We start from the raw sequence: 25,227 nt of genomic DNA, 5'->3' as shown, positions 1-25,227 counted from the left end.
TTGTCAAAACTTGATGGTACTGACCACATTTTAATTAGTTCAACAAATTCATACACGTTGGTAACATATACAAAATACATGTACCATTCAGATTGAAGTCCTCATTTTCTTCATGACTGCAGCACAGACTTGGTTAAAATACAAAAATAACAAACATTGCACAAAGACAAAATTGTATTCGACATTATACACAAGAAATAGTTACAGGCTGAAGGCGACTATACATGGTCTGTGAAAATGTGATCTTCAAGGTAGCATTTCCAGTAATTATGTTTTTAAACACTTGGTTATTTGCAAATTTACTATCTTTATATGCCCCAGGAAATTCTGGAGCATGAGTTTATTCCACTCTCTCAAACAATATTAACAGTTCAAAGTACTTTGTGTGCGGGAAAAGATCAACAGCCATGGCTTTAACTGGACGAAAAGGAGATCCCTTCACTCTATGAGATGGGGCACGACAAAGGCTATGGCAAAAGGGGAGAAAATAAATTAGTCTGTTTCCTTAACAAGGAATGAGAACACCATATATTCAAATAATCTGTAATGTGTGTGTATGAAGACCTCCCTAACCCAATGCTGTTGAAAATTAGGTTAATTTTAAACTAAGCGCAATTCAAATTTTAAGCCCCTTTGAGCCTGCTCCGCCATTCAATCAGATCATGGTCGATCTCTTCCTGATCTCAAATCCACCTCCCCACCTGTTCCCCATATTCCGTTAACCTGTTTTTAATTAAAAATATCTCTTTCTTAAATATTTAATAATTCAAATTCCACTCCACTGTAGGCAGCGAGTTCCACAAATTCACCTCCCTCTGGGAGAAGTAGTGCCTCCTCATCTCAGTTCGAAATCTATTGCCTCTCAACCTCTATCTGTGACCTCTCGTCCTAGATTGCCCCACAAGGGGGAGCATTTGGTCTACGTTCACTTTATCAATCCCTTTTAGCAATTTATGTACTTCGATCAGATCCCCTCTAAACCATCTAAACTCCAGCGAGTACAAGGCCAAACTGCTTAATCCCTCATATGTCCAACCCTTCATTCCCAGAATCAATCTGGTGAACCTCCTCTGCACTGCTTCCAATGCCACCACATCCTTCTCAAATAAGGAGACCAAAACTGGACACTATACTGCAGATGTGGTGTATTGTAATTTGTGGTGTACATTTCCCCATTCATTGCACACTTCACTTGTTGGGAAGCATATTCAATTACCTAATCCCAAGCTTCTTAATCATCCTGGTTATCAATAGCTCAGAATCTAGCATTTCAATCATGGGTTCAAGCCAGTATGTACAAGTTGCATGTCCCACTTGTGCAGGTCGGGATAGGCCATTTAGTACTGAGATGAGGAGGAATTTCTTCCTTCAAGAGGGTGCTGAAGCTGTGGAATTCTCTACTGCACAAGGCGGTCAAATCACAATAGAATTTGCAGTGCAGAAGGAGGCTATTCTGCCCATCGAGTCTGCACCGGCCCTTGGAAATAGCATCCTACCTAAGCCCACACCCCCACCCTATCCCAGTAACCCAACCCAATCTTTACGGACACTAAGGGCAATTTATCATGGCCAATCCACCTAACCTGCACATTTTTGGACCATGGGAGGAAACCGGAGCAGCCGGAGGAAACCCACGCACACGGGGGGAGAAAGTGCAAACTCTGTCAGTGACCCAGCAGGGAATCGAACCTGGGACCCTGGCGCTGTGAAGCAACTGAGCTAACCACTATGCTACCAAGCCCCCCCTAAAATGTATTTGAGAAAAAAATAGGTTTCTAGACACTAAAAGCATCGAGGCAACCGGGGGGGGGGGGGGGGGGGGGGGGGGGAGAGCAGGAGTTATGATATCGAGATGGAGGATCAGCCATGATCACATTGAATGGCAGCAGAGCAGGCTCTATGGGCCCAATGACCGACTCCGGTTCCTATTTTCTGTGGTCTTAAGCATCTCCAAAGCTACATAGGGCAGCTCCTGAAATGTTTCTGAACACAACCCTGTCAAACGATGGTGCTCCACACCAGCAGGTGCGACTGCTATACTTCAAGACTGCTCACTCCTGTGACACAGCCTTCATGATGAGGGAGTCAAACACACGAGAGAAATGCAAGGTGATGCCTCGTTTCACATCATCAGCATTGCACATGATCACAAGTGAAGACTAGTGGTGCAGCTCCAACTAACATATATACTTACTCGACAAAATTGTTCATAGCTGCTCGGGCATTGCAAGCAACATAAATCAGAGTTTTCAGGTGCTCTGCTCTTCTTATTGCTAAAACAACTCTGGAATCTGCAAGTCAAAAAAAAAATTAAATGTCAAAATGTTAATAAAATATTGTACGCTCAGCAAGAGAAAAAGAAAACATCTGCAATGCCGGATGGGCAACATTCAATAATGCCGTGCTCAGTTTTAGAATGGTTCTTACGCAGTCCTGCCCTTGGTGGGTCCACAATGGCGACCAGATTTTGCGATGTTATAGAGTTAATTACAGTGGGAAAGAGATCTTCAGCTTTCCCACACAGGAATTCCACATTGGATAGACCTGGATGGAAGCAAAAAATTTAACTGAAGTTAGATTGAAATGCGAAGATAGTACATTTTCTGCCAGTCTCGAATAGGAAAATAGAACTTGAGTGAATTCTTCATTAAGACATTCCGATAAAATAAACACAAACGGAGAACATTTCAAAAATCAGACCATTTCAAGTCAGGTCACCAAGGACAATTTCAAGCAACCCCAGCAAGGTTTCCATCAAACACCAAGAGAGGAGCTGGGTTTAGCGCAGTGGGCTAAACAGCTGGCTTGTAATGCAGAACAGGCTGGCGCGTTCAATACCCGTACCGGCCTCCCCGAACAGGCGCCGGAATGTGGCAGCTAGCGGCTTTTCACAGTAACTTTATTGAAGCCTACTTGTGGAAATAAGCGATTATTATAAAGTTTCAGTACTTAACATAATGCAAGCATTGAGCAACCGCTGCGGATGAATATTTCCTGAGAGTTTCTCTAAGTTTAGTCTGTTTATCTGTGAGGGAAAAAAAAAAGAGAGCTTGGGGCAGAGGGAGAACAAACAAGATTAATACCTTCCCCATACCCTTCACGGCCATGAGCAGATGTGATTTTTGGCTGTGCCTAGCACAGGGCCAAGAGATAGCCTTACTGCTCTTATGGCCAAGGAAGATACTACTGGGGTAGAAAGATTAACATGGTCGCCTATGGGGTGATGGTTCGGAGATGGGAAACCTAAACTAGTACCGGGGGAAGGTATTGATAAGTACCAACCATTTAATTCTGCATTCACTTTAGCGTCTTCAATAGCTTCCTGGCACATTTCAATTCCAATAACTTTCTTCACACCCTGATCAGCAAGATAAAGAAAATGTTAATCATAATTATCCAAACATCCAACCCTAATTTCAGCATCTTTTGTATTATTCTGCTGCTTCAATTTAGTTCAGTTGATTTCCAGTAATGTCAGAAATGGCTGGAGCATGGGGAGGCGTGGTTAGCACTGCTGCCTCACAGAGCTGAGGACCCGGGTTCGATTCCTGGCCCAGGGTGACCGTCCGTGCGGAGTTTCCACATTCTCCGTGTCTGCGTGGGTCTCACCCCCACAACCCAAAGATTTGCATGGTAGGTGGATTGGCCACGCTAAATTGCCCCTTAATTGGAACAATTAAAAATAGATATGGCTGGAGCCTAAAATGTAGCTGCACTGTTTAGCGCTAAACTCAGACGCCTCTGCTCAGGTATTCTCTGTTGGGCCTTTGTCCAGAAGTCAGTTATGGTGGCAGCGTGACTCTCCGTCACATCTCGCCTTGGTCTCTCCCCTCACTCCTTTGAGCATCTTGCCTTGATCCACCCCACATCTCATTTAAAGTCCTCGTCCTCTACTCTATCCAATGATCATTAAAAAGTTATGGGATAGGTCATATGATGTGAGCACAGGAGAGGCCGCGTTTTCACGATTCTGGCTCTGCTAGTCGTTTTTTTTGCTGCTTTTTTAAAAATAGATTTAGAGTATCCAATTTTTTTTTTTTTAAATTAAGGGGCAATTTAGTGCAGCCAATCCACTTAACCTGCACATCTTTTTGGGTTGAGACACCCACGCAGACACGGGGAGAATGTGCAAACTCCACACAGACAGTGACCCGGGGCCGGGATCAAACCTAATAATAATAATAATAGCTTATTGTCACAAGTAGGCTTCAATGAAGTTACTGTGAAAAGCCCCTAGGCGCCACATTCCGGGAGGCTGGTACGGGAATTGAACCCGCACTGCTGGCATTTTTCTGCATGACAAGCCAGCTGTTTAGCCCCCTGTGCTAAACCAGCCCTAGGGTCCTCGGGCCATGATGCAGCAGTGCTAACCACTGCACCACCGTGTCACCCTGGCTCTGCCTATCTTTTTAATCCTTTATTTTATCCCAGTGCACATTTCATAGTTGTCTTTTATTTGGGATGGATGATCCTGATTGGACTTTTGTGACGAGGAGCCAAGTTAATTTGTAGAGAATCCTGGTGGGACTATGATGGTCAGAGTTGGCTGTGGTGAAGCCAGGCTTGCAGTGGCGTTGTTGCTGGTGAGCAGGCTTTTGCCTGGCAGAGCTGTGTGCATCAGGATAATGGCCGCCACTGACAATGCTCTTCTAGACGAGGATCACGGTTCCGGGGCGCAAGTCTTTCTTTCTTTGACGAATGCGAGGTATCCTTGGGAAAATGGTGGAGGCACAGGAGAGAATCCTTGCATTCGATAAGAGTACTTTCCCTGGTAAGGGCCAGTCTTCAACGCATTGAAATCCTGCTGCATGGGGTCATCTAATGTGACGGTTTTGGGAGGTAGGGACTGGAGAAGGAGTGTCTGTGAACCCAATCCTTGGAAGAAATGAGAGGCGAGTTCCCAATTGGCTGTCAGGTTTTAGTAATCTTGATCTGGAAGCATCAGGTTCTATGGAACACAGAATATCTGATCTTCAAAGCCTGGGGTCAGTTGGGCCCCCTGACCATTGACCTGATATTATCCTGCACTCAATGCCTGTTGTGAGGGGTTGGAGTTGGCTGATTGTGCAGTCATTCCCACCCCCGTCCAATTGTTGGGTGTCTTGTCTCTTCAGTGATTGTGCACTGTCATGGGTGTGGTTGGAGAGGTGCAGGATTGGGATGTGCGGGAGGTCCCGGGAGTAGTAATTCCTGTGTCAGTATGTGCTGGGCTAGGCCAGGTCCAGTGCTGTGGCTGATAATCCTGTTGCTCCTGGAGCTTGGGGTGTCCCTTCTCAAAGTCACTTATTAGGGACATCCTGAGAGGCTTTGCTTCTTCCCTACACCGGGCGGGGGAGCAGAGTCCTGTACTTTGGTCGATATCCTGTTGCCTCCCAAATGCTCAGGAGGCTTTCTTCTTTAAATGAGCAGCTTGTTTCCTTCCCCATGTATGGGCGATGGGCGTGCACTGGGGAAATACAAACCCATGGTGGAGTCCTGTGATTCACTCCGAGGAGTTCTAGTTCTCCTTCCTTTTTGTTTTCTTAGGAGGTGGTGTTGATGGCACTGATCAGAATCCGAACATGTCACAGCTGGTCCTCTGTATCAAAGTGTACAATAATGTTGGTTTGCTGCTGGGCCTGAGACTGGGTTATGTTGCGTTGTGTGATATATATATACAACACCCTTTTAGAACTGGGGTTTTTGCATATTTTTGCTCCATGTTTCCTTTGGGGGGGGGGGGGGGGGGGGGGGGGGATGAAGAATCCATGATTGGTTCCTGCATGGGTGCAGATGGGTCTGATCTCCGAGAAGGGGAGGTGGCTGTGTGCCTTTGGCGCCCCTGGGCTGCTGGAGTTGAGGGAGAATGTATAATGATGCGCAACCAAACATGGTGTGAAAACTTCATCCTGAACTCTCGTGGCATCGCGAGTAATCGTTGTGTGGGAATTCACCATTCTTTCATGGTCGCATCCTATTTCTCCCTTGTTCTCTGGTTGGGCTTATAGAGGCATCAGGTGATGTCTAATTATTGTATCGAGCTAGTTATACTGCTGCTCTCCTGTCCCCCTCTGTATTCATGTATGCTGAACCTTTTTATGCTTGCTGTGCTGCCTCAGTCTTGTGGTTTTGTTGTGCTGTTTGTAAAAATGTAAAAGCTTAAATATACTTTAAAAAACAAATTCTCACTGTGACATCTGCATTGATTTTCTCCCTCAGCATCGGCACCAAGTGGATTCTTGTCCTCTGTGATTTCAACCTCCACGGCAATTCATCATGTTCCATTCTGTGTTTACTAATCTCTTTATCCTCCTGTAATCTCTCTCTCCCCATGTAAATTGAACACATTCACTGCCAGTTCCTTTATCGTCATCTCATGTGGCCTTGCTGCTCCCATCATAAAATAGATCAGACCATGTTCTTTCCTGTATCACTCTCCATTCAACACCTCCCAACCCTCACATTTCTCCTGCCAACCCCACTTCCTTCTGTGTTCACCTGTAGAAACTCTATTAATTTACGTACAAAATCCTAACTGTCTAGTCCTTGGCACTCTATCCACAGCTTAATTTCTGCAGCTACTAATTTGTTCAACCACAACCCCACCATCTTTGATACACTCACGAACAGTAAAACCAGAAATCTCTCATCCTTTCTCCTTTAACTCCAAAGGACACAGACTTGAACATATACAACATCTAGCCATTCACCGTTAGACAACAAAAGTACAATCAGGCCCTCCTCACCTTCCAAAGCCACTCATTATGCCAGGAGCAGAATGCAAAGGTAACTCCCAGGTTCTTCTCTACTGCAAGCAGTCTTCTTGGACCCCTCTCCCATCTCCTCCACCCTTTGTCACGAAGACTGAACTCACAGTTCCACCATTAGTAACTGAGCTCAGGAATTCCCAATCTGTCCGCCTTTGAAAACGCTCTTTTGAAACCTCTTCCTTCGATCAAACCGCTGATTATCTGCCCTAATGTCCCCTTATGCAATTCAGTATAAAATGTGATTTATAACGCTATGAAGCGCCTTGGAAAGTATTTAAAGAAAGTTTGCAAATTCTCAGACTCTGCTATGCCACTGCCCATGGGGTAGACAACGCATGGCGGGTTCAAATCCAGTCCACATAGCTAAAAAAAAGACCAGAGAAGTCTTGTGGCACAGTCGCAGCATCCCTGTCTCTGAACCAGAACCTCCAGCTCCAAGTCCCACATATGGACATGGATGGCCTTGGATATGCATAACAGCCAAACACAACCAGCCAATCCTGCTAACACACGCCTGCGGCAGACAGTAAGAGTGGGAGTGTTTCCTGGTCAGACAGGTGATGGAAAGAACGTTGGAGCCTCTCCCATTACTATCCATAGCTCCAGACTACAACATGCATGTAAAAGTGTATTTTGCTCAAGGGTGGTGGGATCCAGGGTCAAGCCAGGATGGGGACTCGCGATCTTTGGGGTTGGGGTAGAGCCGGGAGTGCAGGAGGCGAAAGAGGCCGGTGTGCTGGCCTTTGCGTCCCTAGTAGCCCGGCGAAGGATTTTGCTACAGTGGAAGGACGCGAGGCCCCCAAGCGTGGAGACCTGGATCAATGACATGGCGGGCTTTATTAAGCTTGAGAAGGTTAAATTCGCCCTGAGAGGATCGGTGCAAGGGTTCTTTAAACGGTGGCAACCTTTCCTCGACTTTCTGGCTCAACGATAGGGTACTGGGACAGTAGCAGCAGCAACCCGGGGTGGGGGGGGGGGGGGGGGGGCGTTGATTATGTTAGCTTATTTTATTTAAATTTGATTTATCTAATTTTAATTTATGGTTAAGTTCTCTTGTTTGGGGGGGGGGGTGGGGGAATGTGATACATGTGATGTTACGGTATGGGGGGAATTGTGGGTGTTATGGGGCTGTTAGTTGCATATTACTGCTTTTTGCTATACTTTTTGTTATATTTTCTGCAAAAAATTCCAATAAAAAAATTTAAAAAAAAAAAAAAAAAAAAGTGTATTTTGCTACAGCAACTTGACTCCCTGGGTGGGGACTGATTGGATGGATGGTCGGTGTGAACCAGGTTGGTGCCGACTGCATGGAGCAGATCACGGATCCAGCTGGGATAGATTTGGGACATGCCTCCTTGCGCCAGCTGTGTGGAAATCGCAGTGCTGTGGGTTGGGCCTGACTTTGGAGAGAACACTCATGAAGAACAATATTTTCAGCCTGAATCCAATGTAAATACAAAACTCATCGACCAATTTCCTTTCCAGTGTTGCTTTAGGCGAATGACGATTAGAGATAAAACAGCAAAGGATGCTTAGGCGTGGAAAAAGGTAATTCATGGGCGGCATAGTAGTGCAGTGGTTAGCACTGCTGCCTCACAGCGCTGAGGACCCGGGTTCGACCCCGGGTCACCGTCTGTGTGGAGTTTACACATTCTCCCCGTGTCTGCGTGGGTCTCACCCCCACAGCCCAAAGATGTGCAGGGTAGGTGGATTGGCCACGCTAAATTGCCCCTTCATGGGGGGGTGGAGAATTGGATACTTCCCTAAATGTCAGTGACAGTGAACCCTTATTGGCTCTTCAACCAGGTTTCTCAAAACAAAAAACTTTCAATTTACCTTTGCGAGGGAAAGCCCAATAGTTCCTGTGCCACAGCAAACATCCATCACAATACTATCTTTGTTAAGATTGGCCCAGTCTCCAACTGCTGAATAAAGCACCTCTGCAGCCTGGGTATTGATCTAAATGCAATAATATTTCATTGATTAGGTTATGAAGGTACCAATGCAAAACAAACCTCCACCCACCCCCATCTTAAACAAACAAAAGATATGCAATGTGATATCAATCTGCTTCCAGGTCACAATTAAACCCGTTTTCAGTCAGTCTTTTCTGATATGTGGAGATACCTGGACCCCGGTGGGGAGAGAGAGATTCGTTACTGATTATTGTTTATTGTTGGGTGTAAATTCGGGAGAAAATGTGAAAAAGGAGAATAAAAAATATTTTATATTAAACACCAGTGAGGAGGCACTATTCATCTTCTCTGTGCAGTGAATGTAGAAAATGTTATAGATTATATTTTATATCTTTTAAAAGCCTAAGATAAGACAGGCATTTTTTGCAGTAATATTAATAAAGAACCTTGGCTAAGGTACCCAGACTATGTCTGCCACAGCTGTAATTGAGTCGTAAAAGCACGAGATAATACTGATTGTGAGATAATATTGATTTTAGCCACTAACTTTGTTACTGATAAAGGGCTAATGGAATTGTGTTTGATTGCTGTAGATTCCCTGGAGTGCAGATGATTTATGAGGGAGTGATGTTTAGTCCTAGCTAAGCAGGTCACGAACTTAGTGGGATACAGATGTTGCGATTTATAGGAGGAGCCAGGTCTGTCTGTAGTTTTGCATTTGGTTATAGGATTTGAAGTTGACCAGCAGTTTTGCCAAATTCTGTTAGGTTGAAGTGTACTGGATCGGCTCTTAAAAGGAACTCTGCCCAAAAGTCTCTACACAACTAAGCAAGTAAACGTGTCTTGTTAACTTTATTTATAAGTGGCATTTTAACTCTACTGGGTTGCTTAGGTGGAGTTAGTATAAGGTACAGAGTGTAAATTTAAGTTTTTCCTTGTGTTTAAGAACTGTTTAACTGTTAATTGTAAAGCTATTTCTTTGCTGTTAATGTGGTTAATTCTGCATTTAAAATTTGTTTCATCATAAAAGATACCTATTGGTCAGTCATAACTTCTGGAGTGACGTGTCCCTGCCACAGTTTTACAAATTTTTTAAAAATTGTTTGGGCTCTCGCCCAGTATTCTTGAGTCACTGACTGTGCAGAGTCTGCATGTTCTCCCGGTGTCTGCATGGGTTCCCTCCGGGTGCTCCGGTTTCCTCCCATAAGTCCCAAAAGATGTGGGGCTGGATTCTCCGCCGCCGGGATTCTCCGTTTTGTCGGCAGCCTGGGGTTTTCCCGATGGCGCGGGGCTCTCCCCACAATGGGAAACCCCATTGACCAGCCGGCGAAACAGAGCACCCTGCCGGCATGCTGAACCAGGAATCTGGCGCGAAGGGACGGAGAATCCAGCCCATGCTGTTAGGTAATTTGGTCATTCTGAATTCTCCCTCTGTGTACCCGAATAGGCGCAAGAGTGTGGCGACTAGGGGCTTTTAAAAAAATAAATTTAGAGTACCCAATTATTTTTTCCTAATTAAGGGGCAATTTAGTGTGGCCAATCCACCTACCCTGCACATCTTTTGGGTTGTGGGGGCGAAACCCATGCAGACACGGGGAGAATGTGCAAACTCCACGCAGACAGTGACCCAGGGCCGGGATTCAAACCCGGGTCCTCAGCACTGTAGGCAACAATGCTAACCACTGTGCCACCGTGCTGCCCACCCGACATGGGGCTTTTAACAGTAACTTCATTGCAATGTAAATCTAAGCCTACTTGTGACAATAAAAAAAGGTTACGTTCAACTACACTTTGGCAAAACCCACAACAGAGACCAAGTTTAAAATCTTTTTAGGGTCCAGGTAGTGTCACAGGTTAGCACACTGTCCTTCCCTCCCACCCCACTGCAGCTCGGTTTTAAATCCAACATAGATGGAGTTTGGTTCCCTTCCCCCCCCCCCCCCCCCCCCCCAGATAAAGCCATTATCTACCAAGCGCTTGAACAGCATGAACACACATCCTGGCTGGCTGATGACTGCAGCACAAATAATTCTCTCTTTTTTTTTTTTATTTAGAGTGTCCAATTCATTTTTTCCAGTTAAGGGGCAATTTAACGTGGCCAATCCACCTACCCTGCACATCTTTGGGTGGTGGGGGCGAAACCCATGCAAACACGGGGAGAATGTGCAAACTGCACACAGACAATGACCCAGAGCCGGGATCGAACCTGGGACCTCGGCGCCATGAGGCAGCAGTGCTACCCACTGTGCTGCCCTCACAAAGTAATTCTCAATTTGCCAGTATTCAACAAACTCACTGAGCAGTCACAAGAAGTGTTACTATGCAAAATGATATCACACCGGTACAATGGGCCAGCGTTCCTGTTGAAACGGAGTTGAGCTATCCATTTAGCTATGCTACCTAAATTAGGAATGTTTGACACACATGCAAGAACCTACAATGGTATGTGCCCATTTGCCAGCACTACATGCTCAAACAAAATAAATATGTCATTGGTGGCATGGGCGCACAGTGGTTAGCACAGTTGCTTCACAGTGCCAGGGACCCAGGTTCGATTCCCAGCTTGGGTCACTGTCTGTGCGGAGTCTGCGTGGGTCTCCTCCAAGTGCTCCGGTTTCCTCCAACAAGTCCTGAAAGACGTGCTTGTTGGGTGAATTGGACATTCTGAATTCTCCCTCTGTGTACACGAACAAGCGCCGGAATGTGGCGACGAGGGGCTTATCATAGTAACTTCATTGCAGTGTTAATGTAAGCCTACTTGTGACAATAATAAATATTATTATATAATCTCAAACATTGATAATCAATTTCACCTGGAAAAATGCATGAGGAGAAATGCGGAATTTAAGTCCAAGGAGCTCTTCATATATGTACTTATCCCCAGTCAAATGGTCCAAAGGCAAGTCTTCCAAGTTGGGAGTTTTTCTGGAAGTGGAAATAAGAACTTCTATTGCTACAGCACTGAACACATCCCCAAGATGTACCAAAGCAGCTTTGAATGTGACCATGTGGACAGGTCTCGCAAACAGAAAATTACTGAATAATTGCTTTCAGGTGATGTTGTCGGAGGATGAATATTGGTCAGCACACTCCCAGAACTCTGTTGCCTCAAATAGTATTGTGGGATCTTTTTTAATGACTCAACGGAAATACAGCACCTCAGATAATACAGCACTTCCTCAGTGAAGCTCTCAAGTGTCAGTGCTAGCTATGTACTAAAGTCTATCATGTGATTGGGGTTTAATAAATTTCTCTTGTCAAAGCCACCCAAGCTAAGTACTAAGACACTGCACAATTAATTATAGTCAGAATGGCTTTAGTTCTATTATGTGCTGATTTTCTACCTGCAGAATGTGAAGGATACCAAAGCTATGGTAAGGGTTGAAAAAAAGGAAAACCAGAATGATATAAATCTTAGAGATCTGAGGGTAGGTTCCAAGAGACAGAACACTTAATTCCTGGAGAATCAGAATTATTAACACAATGACCCAGGGTTTCAATACGATCAATTTAGGTAGATTATTTAAAAGGGATAGCATTGGTAAAGTTCGCACTGATATAATCCGGAGATGCTCAAGAAATTTAAACACTCCTCCACCAAACAGTGTTGTAAAAAGCAGCTGTTTTATAGAGGTCCATCGCCCCAAGGGCAGCACATCAGGAAGTTGGAGGGTGTAATGTTTTAAAACCAGAGGGATGGGCTATTACATCATAGCAGCGGTTACCTGTACTTGAGCCTTTTACCCTGCTGACAGAGCATAATGGAAAGCGCAGATGGTAGGACCATCTGGATTGTTCTTCGAAAGAGACATATGCTTGATGGGCCAAATGGACTTGCCCCTGTGCTGCACTATTGCATAATTCTGTGATATTGAACTGACTGAGTTTTCCATTTGTTAACTGCCTTGGAAAATTGATCTTTAGCTCCTCTGCTGTTTTTCTTTCCACCTTCACTTCTGCGATTTGATGGTACAAAAGGCGGAGCGTGAGTGGGTCGAGTCAGGCAATCAGCAATCTGGAAGTGATTTTTTTACAATATAAATTCAGAGTACCCAATTTTTCTTGTCCCCCACTTAAGGGGCAATTTAGCGTGGCCAATCCACCTACGCTGCACATCTTAGGTTGTGGGAGTGAGACCCACGCAGACACGGGGAGAATGTGAAAACTCCACACAGACAGTGACCCAGAGCCGGGATCAAACTCGGGTCCACGCTGCCGTGCGGCAGCGGTGCTAACCACTGTGCCACGGTGCTGCCCACCTGGAAGTGAAATTGGCGCTAAACGGGACTTTCCAAATCTGGATAATTCCTTACCTTTGACCTTCTTCAGCAAAGTAAAGTGACGTCACGCCACAATCCTTCCCATCACCTTCTGTGAAATATCTGGCTAATTCAGCTTGCAATTCTTTGAGTTCTGGTTTGGTTACTTTCTATAAATAGTGGGGAATTTAAAAGACACAGAAACTCATCAAGCAACAGGGGAAATAAAAACAAGGCAACAAGAATCAACAAAAATCAAACTCTAAAATTTAAAGAATAATTATGTATAATTGCGGAGAATACATGCAGTCCCATGTCAGAAATCTCTGAATCGCAAGAAGCCACTATAGAGAGTTGAAGAGCAAGATGTCTTCTCCCTCCTCTTGGGGCAGGTCATGATTAAGAGATGAACGCAGGGCAGCACGGTGGCACAGTGGGTTAGCCCTGCTGCCTCAAGTCGCCGAGGTCACAGGTTCGATCCAGGCTCCGGGTCACTGTCCGTGTGGAGTTTGCACATTCTCCCAGTGTTTGCATGGGTTTCACTCCCACAACCGAAAGATGTGCAGGCTAGGTGGATTGGCCATGCTAAATTGCCCCTTAATTGGAAAAAATTAATTGGGTACTCTAAATTTATAAAAACAAGAGGATTGGAACGTCAGAGGAAGGAGCAAGAAACAGAACTGGAATGTGCAATTTTTTTATTTTAAAAAAAAAGGCAAATTAGCGTGCCTTATCGTGCCTTAAATTGAAGGGGTGTAGGTTAGGTTGATCTTCGATTCGGATAAATGGTCGGAACAACATTGTGGGTTGAAGGGCCTATACTGTGCTGTATTGTTCTATGTTCATGCTTTAGAACTGCAGTCAATGCCAATCCCAGCGCATAGATTTTGTGGAATTACTTTGAAATTAAGTTATTTTACCCGGTGATGGTATGAATGGGACAGAGAGCTGTGAGCCACAATCACAATTCAAGGTATCACTGCAGCAGAATTTCAGGCTGCTGGAGGTATTCTACACAAATGTACGTTCCCAGGCTACCTTCGCCAAGCAAGTGCAAGACATAAAAATACAGGATTACAAGAAAGACAACCAACACTAGCAAGCGGAGAAACAAATTAGCCATCTTCCCAAGACGGTTCAGATCAATTCTAAATTCGGTACATTAACCATTCTGCACCCAATTTCTCTTAAACTGGTATTAAAACACAAAATTACCATTTGTCAAACAGACCAACAAATTAAATATTGTCAACAGTACCTGAGGGTTGAAGTAAATTATAGCCATGATCTGATTAGCTCTAGTGACGCGTACAGTCAACTGTGTCCAGTGACCTTCATACGTTTCTGGGCAATACACAGCATAAGATGATGACCTGTGAACCATAAAATACAATCAGAAATATAATAAACTTTTAAATGAAATGGAGGTATGGGGGAGGGGGGTTTTCCATAGCTTCATTGGTGACCTGAATACTAATTTATTTCAGCACAATCCAATTTTTTACTACTTTTCTTTCCCCGACACCTTGCAGCCAAATTGGCAAGTAGCAAAACGTCAGCCTACATGGTGACTACTCAAGTAGATTTCCCACCGTCTGTGTTTTGCTTGCATGTTGCAAAAGATTGCCCAAAACAATGCTGTTTTGTTTATAGTTTTGACCAAGTCAAACACACCTGAACAACAGCTAAACAGTTTAAAAAGAAATCTTGGCGCATCGTGTTACAGATTGCAAAATAGTATGTCCTGAGTTACTGTAGAGTTACTGCAGGACATTACAACAAAAATACAAAAATGCTGGATTGGTATTTTAAGGAGAAGTAGGCAAACAGCACAGGTCCCATCCTAAGCTGCTGTTTACATGGGGTCTATTTCGCCAAAGCAAGGGGAATAACCAAGTCACCCAGCCTGTCAAAAATTCATATCTTCCTTCAAATTAACATAAAGGAGTATAGAGCAGAACTGGTAGAGAAGTAGTGTCTCAGACGTTTTCCATGTGAATGGAAGGCACCATTTTCAGGGGAGGCAAAGGGAAGCAACAGTAGAAAAGAGATATGAAAATAATATGGTAATAATCCAACTAGAGAAAAATAACTCAGTAATCCACTGAGGTGGTGACTGGCTTTATTAACCTTATGTACTTCTGAAATGTCTTCACAACTTCCTTTGCTTGAGCTGGAATATGAACAGTGTCAAATGGCTCTACAACTTCACACGATCCTCCCTTGTATTTACCCAAGCGACATCCTATAGTTTTATCTTCTCCATTTGCTCCAACGCCAATTAGAAATTCACACTTGTTACGATACCCAGTCTGAAACAGAAAATTCCAACGCTGGAAATAAACTGGCATAACCAAAGCTATAATTAGTACAAATACCAAACTTGCACCATTGTAGCCACCACATTTCACACCACTCAATGGATTCAGGTAATAACCCAGTTATGATTTTGCAAAGTTAGGTAACAATTCACAGGTGAAAAGTGTGTGTTCTCATGTGTCTACACATGCACATGTCAACAACGAGGTAGCAGAAGTGACTACTAAATATCCGCAAACTTTGCTGGACCACAAACACGCCATTAGCTGAAGACGGACTGCCTATTCCCATTTAGCATATGACCTTATTGAAATGTAAAAGACCCTGAGGGAACTTGATCGGGTGGATACCAGGAAGAGTTCCCTCTTACGGGGGACACTAAAACTAGGAGACACAGTTTAAAAATAATCTCTTCGTTTAGCAGGTTGTAAGTCTGTGGAAGGGGGTCGTTTTAGCTCAGTTGGCTGGATGGCTGGTTTGTGATGGGAGCAATGCCAACAGTGCGGGTACAATTCCCATACCAGCTGAGTACCAGCTCCGCCTTCTCAACCCTGCCCCTCGCCTGAGGTTTGAGGTGTGATGTGGTGACCCCCAGGTTAAATCGCCACCAGTCAGCTCTCAAAGTGGAGAGCAGCCTATGGGCCTTTGGGACTGTGGTGACATTTTATTTGTATTTAGTCTGTGGAATTCTCTTCCCCAAATGGCAGTGGAGATCGGGTCACTGAATTTATTCAAGGTAGAGTTAAATTTTTGATAGAGAAGGGACAGATAAGGACTCAGTGTCCCTGCATCCCTTTGCACTTATACAGCAGAATGCATGTGTTCATTGCTTAAGTGAGAATTCCACAGGCTCACCACTCTCTGCGTGAAGAAATGTCTCCTTATCTCTGTCCAAAATGGTTTACCCTGAATCCTCAGACTGTGACCCCTGGTTCTGGACACACCCACCATTGGAAACATTTTCCCTGCATCTTCCCTGCCTAGTCCAGTTAGAATTTTATAAGTCTCTATGAGATTCCCCCCTCATTCTTCTGAACTCCAGCGAGAACAATCCCAACCTAGTCGATCTCTCCTCATATGACAGTCCCGCCATCCTGGAATCGGTCTTGTAAACCTTCGCTGCACTCCCTCGAGAGCAAGAACATCCTTCCTCAGAAAACGAGACCAAAACTGCACACAATACTCCACTTGTGGTCGAACCAAGGCCCTGTACAACTGCAGCAACACATCCCTGCTTCTATACTCAAAACCCCTTGCAATGAAGGCCAACTTACCATTAGCCTTCTTTACCGCCTGCTGCACCTGCATGCTTACCTTCAGCGACTGGTGCACACGGACACCCAGGTCCTGCCTCACACTCCCCTCTCCCAATTTACAACCATTCAGGTAGTAATCTGCCTTCCTGTTTTTGCTTCCAAAGTGAATAACCTCATACTTATCCAAATTATACTGCAGCTGCCATTGATTTGCCCACTCGTCTAACTTGTCCAGATCTTGCTGTAGGATCCCTGCATCGTCACAGTTCACCCTCCCACCCAACTTGGTATCATCTGCAAACTTTGAGATGTTACATTTTGTTCCCTCATCCAAATCATTAATATATATTGTGAATAACTGGGGTCCCAGCACCGATCCCTGTGGCACCTTACTAGTTACTGCCTGCCAATTTGAAAAGGACCATTAATTCCTACTCTTTGTTTCCTCTCTGCCAACCATGTTTCTATCCAACTCAATACACTCCCCCAATCCCATGCGCTTTAATTTTGCACAATAATCTCTTATGTGGGACTTTGTCAAACGCCTTCTGAAAGTCCAAATATACCACATTGATTGGCTGCCCCTTGTCAACTGGTACTAGTTACATCTTCGAAGAAGTCCAACAGATTTGTCAAGCATGATTTCCCCTTCATAAATGCTGACTCGGACTGATCCTGTCACTGCTTTCTAAATGTTCTTCTATAAAGTCCTTGATAATGGATTCAAGAATTTTCCCCACTTCCAATGGTAGGCTTACTGGTATAATTCCGTTTTCTCTCTATCTCCCGTTTTGAACATTGGAGTGACATTAGCTGCCCTCCAATCTGCAGGGACTGTTCCAGAGTCCATAGAATCCCGGAAGATGACCACCAATGCATCCACTATTTCCAGGTCCAGGACAAAACTAAAAACTTTCAATATTCAAGCTTCTCGAAAGGTTCCGAAAGGATTTCAACCACTAAAACTCCATTTGACTTGACGACTGAGTGGAGGGTGTGTAGCTTGAAGCATCCAAAAGGGTTGATCAATCCTTGAATCAGAAAGTCTGTGCATCAGCTTTTCTGTGCAATTACAGGAGAACTTTAGCTCTCTTTCACCCCCACCAGAATCAATATTGTTCACTCGAATCTTAGGAAAGATTCTGGCCTGTGGAGGTGAATTCACATTGTCGTGTGATTTACTGGATGTTAACTTACCTGCAGGGGTGATGGCTTCACTCCCTCTAACGGGCAACAGGTTCCACCAAACATCTTTTTCTGTTGAAACAACCATGGCGCAAAGGCCCGGTTATTGGTTCCTATTTCTCTAATATTTAAAAATGAAATGGGAAGAAGAATTAGAATCAACCAAACGATGTTGTACCATAAAAAGCCAATTAATTGATTGGTTTCAATTTTGCTCGGCTTGATGTAGATTGGCTGCAACAATAATCAGTGGACTTCAAACTTACAGAATTAAGTATTAAGATGTGAGAAAGTGTGACTCAGAAGGGGTCAGTATTGTTTGTATTTAAGTGCGCTAGTCCTTCTTCACCCACTCACGCAATTTTCCGGAGGAGCTTCATTTTCACGGTCAGTTAGCAAGGCCAACCCAGACTAGACTTCTATCTATAGACCAATGCTACTGTGATACATTCTCTCCAGATTCTGCTCCATTGAAATTTCTAATGAGATTATCAAGACCCACCAGGCGTTCAGTGTCCCTGCCTCCCATAGAACAGTGACACAACAATGCATGTGTTCATTATTGCCCCCTAATCCTGACTGAAGGCTCTTACATTTCAAGTCCAGACATCCTGCAGTGCTCAATTAAGGGCCATTGCCTGTCCCTACTGGCATTTTACATGCAGGAGGGCTCTATTTGCCTGCTTCATGGATGAAGGAGGCACCCTCACCTCGCTTCAGTGGCAATGGCTACTCCTGCATCACATCTTGAAAGTGCTTTTCTCAATGTTATCAGCAGGGAGGGGGGCAATTAAGAAGCAGCTGCTAGAACTACAGCCCATAGCAAGGTGAATTGGACATTCTGAATCTCCCCGTGTACCCGAACAGGCGCTGGAGTGTGCCAACTAGGGGATTTTCACAGTAACTTCATTACAGTGTTAATGTAAGCTGACTTGTGACACTAATAAAGATAATTATTATTAAGGTGTCCTTGAACACAAGCTATGTTTATTCTATTGGGCCGGCGTCAGGCACGTAGGCTGCGGCAATTGGGCAGTGGTGGGGGAAAAGCACCTTCACATGGTGGTGCAGTAGCCGCAGGGGTGGCCTTTACCATTGGGGTGAGGCGAGGGTGAAAGGCCAGTAAAAAGAGGTGGCCTTTAATTGGGCACTTAAATGCCACAATTGGCCACAAATGTTCCCACTGCTGGTACAAATTTTCATTTTTTCATGAAGTGTAGAGGAAGAGGGCTTGGGGAGCCTCGGCAGCTGAAAGTAAGTCTGCCGATAGTGGGCAAAGTTTAACAAGCCATGGAGTTCCGGAGGGAAAAGTATGCTATGGAAACGTGGCCCTTGCTGCAAGAGTCTCATGTGAATGACAGTCGGACTACAGTGCGTTCGTTGATCAGTCAATATTAGGACTGTACCAGTGAGCTGTAGGGACCAGCCCCAGAATGTGGAGCAACATTGGCCAAGTAGAATGCCATCCAAGATCTCAAAACGAATGGGTGCTACTGCTGGAGAAAGAAACCAATTTCCATTGTGGCTACTCAAAGGCAAGGCCCCCTCTACTCGGTTCTAACAATGCCTGTAAGCAGCCAAAATAGCATCTGGAATTCAACTAAATTTATTCCATACTTAACCATCGTAGCTGGGTGAGTGAGAATGCAGTTACTGGTTGTGGTGTGATGTGGACTCTAACAAAGGACTGGCATAAGGAATGGTCCAAATCCGGCTCACTTAGAATCCCTACAGTCTGCAGTGACTCCCACCAAGAGTCTGGTGATTTTTGACAATCAGGAAGTCGCTTTACAAAAGGTATGTGTGATGTGCTTATTCTTACAAAAAGGCATGCCTTTACACATGAAGTGCTTCATTATGAAACGCAGAATCCCAACTCTGGTATACATACGTGGTCAACAATGCCAACACTTGCAAGACATTCTGCTCTTTCTTTTTCAGCTGTTCATCGTATGGAATGTTCCATAGTGGTGTCACAACATCAGCAATTTGTTCACTTAAAGGTTTGTCCAAACCTTCCACTGGAACAGCACGCTTGTGTTTGTGATTATCGTTCTCAGTGCTTTCCTGCTTCCGTTTCTGAGCAAAGGGATCAGCTTTGGGCTTTGCTAACCGTACAATCAAATTCCTATTTTTCCAAACTTGCCCCTGAAGGACCTTCATTGCTCGGTCTCGTTCTTGCTCTTCTTTGAAAGTCACAAATGCAAACGGCCGTTTTCCAAGGAGCTTGATTTTGTGAGGAACTAGGTTATTCCTGCTGAGGAATTTTCTTAAATCACTGAAACTCACAAATTTTGGGAGGTTCTGTATTTCAATCTTGTAAATCTCAGATGTAAAAAGATCACCTTTGATGTATCGATACTCTTCAGCCTCAGTCCCATCCATCTGAGTATTGTCTGAGATACTGGAATCTTCGTTTTCCGCCGGCACGGTTAAATTCGCCATTTCATTGGCTTCTTTTTGAACCTCTACAGGAGGAATGCTGGTTCCTTCTTCAGACATTGTTTCTCCAGATTCTAAAATATATAACCATACCAAATTTTTTTTTTTAAAATCTTTTATTGTCACGAGTATGAAGCTACTGTGAAAAGCCCCTAGTCACCACATTCTGACGCCTGTTCGGGTAAGCTGGTACGGGAATTGAACCACGCTGCTGGTCTTGTCCTGTATTACGAACCAGCTGTTTAGCCCACTGAGCTAAACCAGCCCATCATTACTAATCTACAAACACACAAAACTAATATCCAGCGCTCCTAGATCAGGCATTGTACTTCCATATGCCTTTCATACGAGATATTAAATGAAGGTTCATCTACTCTCACCAGTGGATTTAAAATATTAGACAGCATTATTTGGAGAGTAGGGAAGTTCTTGCTTAAAAGAAAAATACTATGGAAGCTGGAAATCTGAAATAAAAACGGAAAATGCTGGAAAAACTTAGTTTGGCATCATCAATGGAGAGAGGACTGAAAAGAGGTAGAAATGTGAAGGGTTGCATACTGTTGAAAAATGGGAAGGGGAATCAGATGGAACAAAATGTAAGGTCAGGGGTAGGTTAGAGGACTGTGGTCATTAAACACCAAAGAAGTCATGGAGGAAAAGGCAAAGGAGTTGTCATACTCGTGGTAAAGATGCAAAGCATTGGCACAGAGTAGGTTTTAATAGAAGAATAGAGGTCTTAAAGCAAAAACAAGACAAACAGGTACGGGAGTGGGGAAGAATTCAAAATGGAAGACTGAGTTCATTGTCTGAAGTTGTTGAATGCTGAGTCCAGAATGTTGTAAAGTACCTAATCGGAAGATGAGATGCTGTTCCTCGAGTTTGCATTCGGCTTCACTGGAGCATGGCAGCAGGCCAAGGACAGAAATGCAAACATGAGAGCAAGATGGTGAACTGAAATGACAACTGAAAGTTGCGGGGCCATGTTTGTGGATTGCACAAAGCAGTCACCCAGTCTGCATTTGGTCTCCTCAATGCACACGAGACCAGATTGTGAGCAGTGAAACAGTAGATTAAATTGAAAGAAAATTGAAAGGTTCCCCACGGTCGGCTATTGCAGAAAATACGGAGGCTGGGGATTGAGGGTGATTTAGAGATGTGGATCAGAAATTGGCTAGTTGAAAGAAGACAGAGAGTGGTAGTTGATGGGAAATGTTCAGAATGGAGTTCAGTTACGAGTGGCGTACCACAAGGATCTGTTCTGGGGCCGTTGCTGTTTGTCATTTTTATAAATGACCTAGAGGAGGGCGCAGAAGGATGGGTGAGTAAATTTGCAGACGACACTAAAGTCGGTGGAGTTGTAGACAGTGCGGAAGGATGTTGCAGGTTACAGAGGGACATAGATAAGCTGCAGAGCTGGGCTGAGAGGTGGCAAATGGAGTTTAATGTGGAGAAGTGTGAGGTGATTCACTTTGGAAAGAATAACAGGAATGCGGAATATTTGGCTAATGGTAAAATTCTTGGTAGTGTGGATGAGCAGAGGGATCTCGGTGTCCATGTACATAGATCCCTGAAAGTTGCCACCCAGGTTGATAGGGTTGTGAAGAAGGCCTATGGTGTGTTGGCCTTTTATTGGTAGAGGGATTGAGTTCCGGAGCCATGAGGTCATGATGCAGCTGTACCAAACTCTGGTACGGCCGCATTTGGAGTATTGCGTACAGTTCTGGTCGCCTCATTATAGGAAGGACGTGGAAGCTTTGGAACGGGTGCAGAGGAGATTTACCAGGATGTTGCCTGGTATGGAGGGAAAATCTTATGAGGAAAGGCTGATGGACTTGAGGTTGTTTTCGTTAGAGAGAAGAAGGTTAAGAGGTGACTTAATAGAGGCATACAAAATGATCAGAGGGTTAGATAGGGTGGACAGCGAGAGCCTTCTCCCGCGGATGGAGGTGGCTAGCACGAGGGGACATAGCCTTAAATTGAGGGGTAATAGATATAGGACAGACGTCAGAGGTGGGTTTTTTACGCAAAGAGTGGTGAGGCCGTGGAATGCCCTACCTGCAACAGTAGTGAACTCGCCAACATTGAGGGCATTTAAAAATTTATTGGATAAGCATATGGATGATAAGGGCATAGTGTAGGTTAGATGGCCTTTAGTGTTTTTTTTTTTTCCATGTCGGTGCAACATCGAGGGCCGAAGGGCCTGTACTGCGCTGTATCGTTCTATGTTCTATGTTCTATGTTCTAATACAAGCAAATCACTGCTTCGCCTCCAAGGGGTGTCTGGGGCCTTGGACAGTGAGGAGGGTAAAGGAGCAGGTGTTAAAAATTCTACTATTGCATGGGAAGGTGCTCTAGGAAGGGCATGAGGCGTTAAGGGTGACAGTGGAATGGACCAGGATGTTGCCGAGGAAACAATTCCTTCGGGGGGGTGGATGGAAAGGGAGGACAAGGAATGCCCTAACGTGGTCCAGGGAGGGAGGGAGGACAAGGGGTGAAGGCAGAAGTGCAGAAATGGGTTGGCAAGTATAGTTGAGGTGTGCTTGTGATGAATATTAGGAGACAATCTATTCTTGGAAATAGAGACAGAGAAGTCAGGGAAGGGAACTGTCGCAGACCACGCAAGTCTGCACATTCTCCTCGTGTCTGTGTGGGTTTCCTCCGGGTGCTCCGGTTTCCTCCCACAAGTCCCGAAAGTGCTGTTAGGTGAATTGGACATTTAGAATTCTCCCTCCGTGTACACGAACAGGCGCCGGAATGTGGCGACTTGGGGCTTTTCACAGTAACTTCATTGCAGTGTTAATGTAAGCCTACTTGTGACAATAAAGATTATTATGAAGGTGAGGGAAGGGTGGAAATTGGAAGTAAAATAGATTGTTTTTTTTAGTTCTGGATAAGAACAGGAAGAGATACCAATACGGTAATTGATGCACTGGAAAAAGTGTTGTTGAAGGGGACCGGAGTAAGACTGGGCTAAAGAATATTCCACGTACCTCTGAAAAAGACAGGCATAACAAGGACCCATAAGGGTACCCAAAACAACACATATTTGGTGGAGGTGAGACAAGTTATCGGATAAATTGTTCAATGAGAACACCAGTTAAGCCAGGCAAAGAAGGATAGGTGATGATTGTTCAGGTCTCTGTTCAAGGAAGCAGAGAAGCTTTGGGGAATGCAAAAAAAAATTCCAAGAATCCCACCCAAGTTTGAGGGACTTCAGTATGACAATAGATTGGAAAAACTGGTGATGCTTTCCTTAGAGAAGGGAGAATCATAGAATTTACAGTGCAGGAGGCCATTCGGCCCATCAGAGTCTGCACCGGCTTTTGGAAAGAGCACCCAACTTAAGCCCAGAACTCCACCATATCCCCGGAACCCAGTAACGCCACTTAACCTAAGATCAACCATAGCATGGCCAATCCACCTAACACTGAGCATTTTTGGATTGTGGGAGGAAACCGGAGCACAGAGGAAACCCACACAGACACGGGAGAATGTGCAGACTTTGCACAGTGACCCAAGCCAGGAATCAAATCTGGGACCCTGGAGCTGTGAAGTGACTGTGCTAACCACTGTGCCACCATGCTGCATAGTGATAGTGGTGTTCAAAATCATGCACGGTCTAGCATGTGGGCAGCACGATGATTGGCACTGCTGCCTCACAGCTTCAGGGACCCGAGTTCAATTCCGGCCTCGGGCAAGTGTGGAGTTTGCACATTTTCCTGGTACTACACGGGTTTCCTCCGGATGCTCCGCCTTCCTCACACAGTCACAAAGTCCAAAACATTAGGTGGGGGTAACTGGGATAGGGTGGAGTGCAGTACTCTTTTCAAGGGCCTGTGCAGACTCTATGGGCCGAATGGCTTCCTTCTGCACTGTAAATTCTATGTCCAGACAGAGTCGATAGAGAAGACGTTCCCTTTGGCAGAGACATTGAAAATAAAAATCAAAGAGTCCTGATTTTAGTGAAAGAACCAAAGACAACTGGAGAAAACATTTAGTTTACTCAGCAATTGGTTGGGACCAGGAACGCACAGCTTGATAGGGCAGTGGAAGAGAATTCAATTGTGGCTTGCAAAAACGCAGCTGAAGGTTTAAAAAACAAGTTAGAGGCATGATGCAGGAGGGTGGGGGAGTGGGGTTAGCCGAATTCTTTTGAGAGCTAACGATGAGAGATAAATGGCATCCTTCTGGCAACTCTGTCGTTTGGCACATGGCTTCAACCAATTTCAGGTGCCCTGCGCAGAAAAGTCGTCCAAGAATATGGTTATGTTCAATGTGTAAACTTATCGCGGGCATTCTTCCTGGGGGGGGGGGGGGGGGGGGGACAAACTAAAATCCCGTTTCAAAACCTAAAGAAGTAACGCGAGCGAGAAATGCAGATCAACGGCAGTGTTTCAAGCATTAAGAGTCGTGGGGAAAAAGGGCGTTTGCGTTTTGAACGCGAGAACAACGAGGAACACATATCACTCAGAAAAATGAACTGCTGGACACCTGAAGATATCATATTGTGGAGGGGACTGGAAATCTGTCCTGGGACCATCGTGGGCTACAAAGGGATCGTACTCTTGAAATCGTACTTTGCACAATTGAGAATATATTAATATGAATTTCAGAAAAACAAACGACCGCCCCATTCCGCCCAACTTGCTGATTTATTTGATGTTTACTTACATTAATTGATTCTCTAAGGATTCAGCAGAGCACACCTGACAAGCGCAGCCATTTTGTGAAGGTCAATCCCAGGGAGCCGTGCCGCGCGGCATTGTGGGGGTGGCCCCGCCAAGGGCCGAGCCCTTTCTTTTAAAATCTTTTTTATTTAAAAAAACAATTTAAATCCCCAATAATGTCTGACGGTCGGTTGCTGAAAAGACAACCATGTCGATTTTGTGTTGCGCGCGCTGAAGAGAAGCGAGGCTATATGGGGGAGGGGAGGCTGGCCGGCCCCTGGTTGCTAGGGAGGCCATATTGGACTGAGGTAAGGTGGGTAAAAAATCAAGCGCGAAAGTAGAACGGGAGCCGGAGCTTTTGTTGTTTATCATCCGCAATCCGCAGCCATCCTCCCTCCAAATGGCAGACGAGAGAGTAAGTATCGGCACCGAGT

The 25,227-nt window shown here is 44.8% G+C and overlaps 2 protein-coding genes across 2 annotated transcripts in view; one reads left to right on the top strand and one right to left on the bottom strand.

The window, feature by feature from the left end:
• On the bottom strand, nucleotides 1-24,933 carry trmt2a (tRNA methyltransferase 2 homolog A). Its single transcript, XM_038808173.1, has 12 exons — nucleotides 24,798-24,933; nucleotides 19,576-20,200; nucleotides 17,697-17,805; nucleotides 15,055-15,236; nucleotides 14,183-14,297; nucleotides 12,979-13,094; nucleotides 11,479-11,590; nucleotides 8,586-8,708; nucleotides 3,283-3,358; nucleotides 2,428-2,544; nucleotides 2,195-2,291; nucleotides 1-467 (listed from the first exon to the last, which is right to left on the bottom strand). The coding sequence occupies exons 2-12, from the start codon at nucleotides 20,184-20,186 to the stop codon at nucleotides 341-343; spliced, it is 1,785 nt and encodes a 594-aa protein (XP_038664101.1). The 5' UTR covers nucleotides 20,187-20,200; nucleotides 24,798-24,933; the 3' UTR covers nucleotides 1-340.
• A 67-nt stretch (nucleotides 24,934-25,000) lies between these two features.
• The window catches only part of ranbp1 (RAN binding protein 1), a 28,250-nt gene continuing 28,023 nt past the window's right edge, over nucleotides 25,001-25,227 (top strand). The window contains exon 1 of the mRNA XM_038808301.1: nucleotides 25,001-25,208. Coding sequence (XP_038664229.1) covers nucleotides 25,194-25,208 — 15 coding nt within the window. The 5' untranslated portion in view covers nucleotides 25,001-25,193. The remainder of the gene's footprint in view (nucleotides 25,209-25,227) is intronic.

This window comes from Scyliorhinus canicula, chromosome 1, assembly GCF_902713615.1.
Source record: "Scyliorhinus canicula chromosome 1, sScyCan1.1, whole genome shotgun sequence".
Lineage (NCBI taxonomy): Eukaryota > Metazoa > Chordata > Chondrichthyes > Carcharhiniformes > Scyliorhinidae > Scyliorhinus > Scyliorhinus canicula.
Note: the sequence above shows the minus strand (reverse complement) of the source record. Positions and strands in the feature narration are given on the sequence as shown.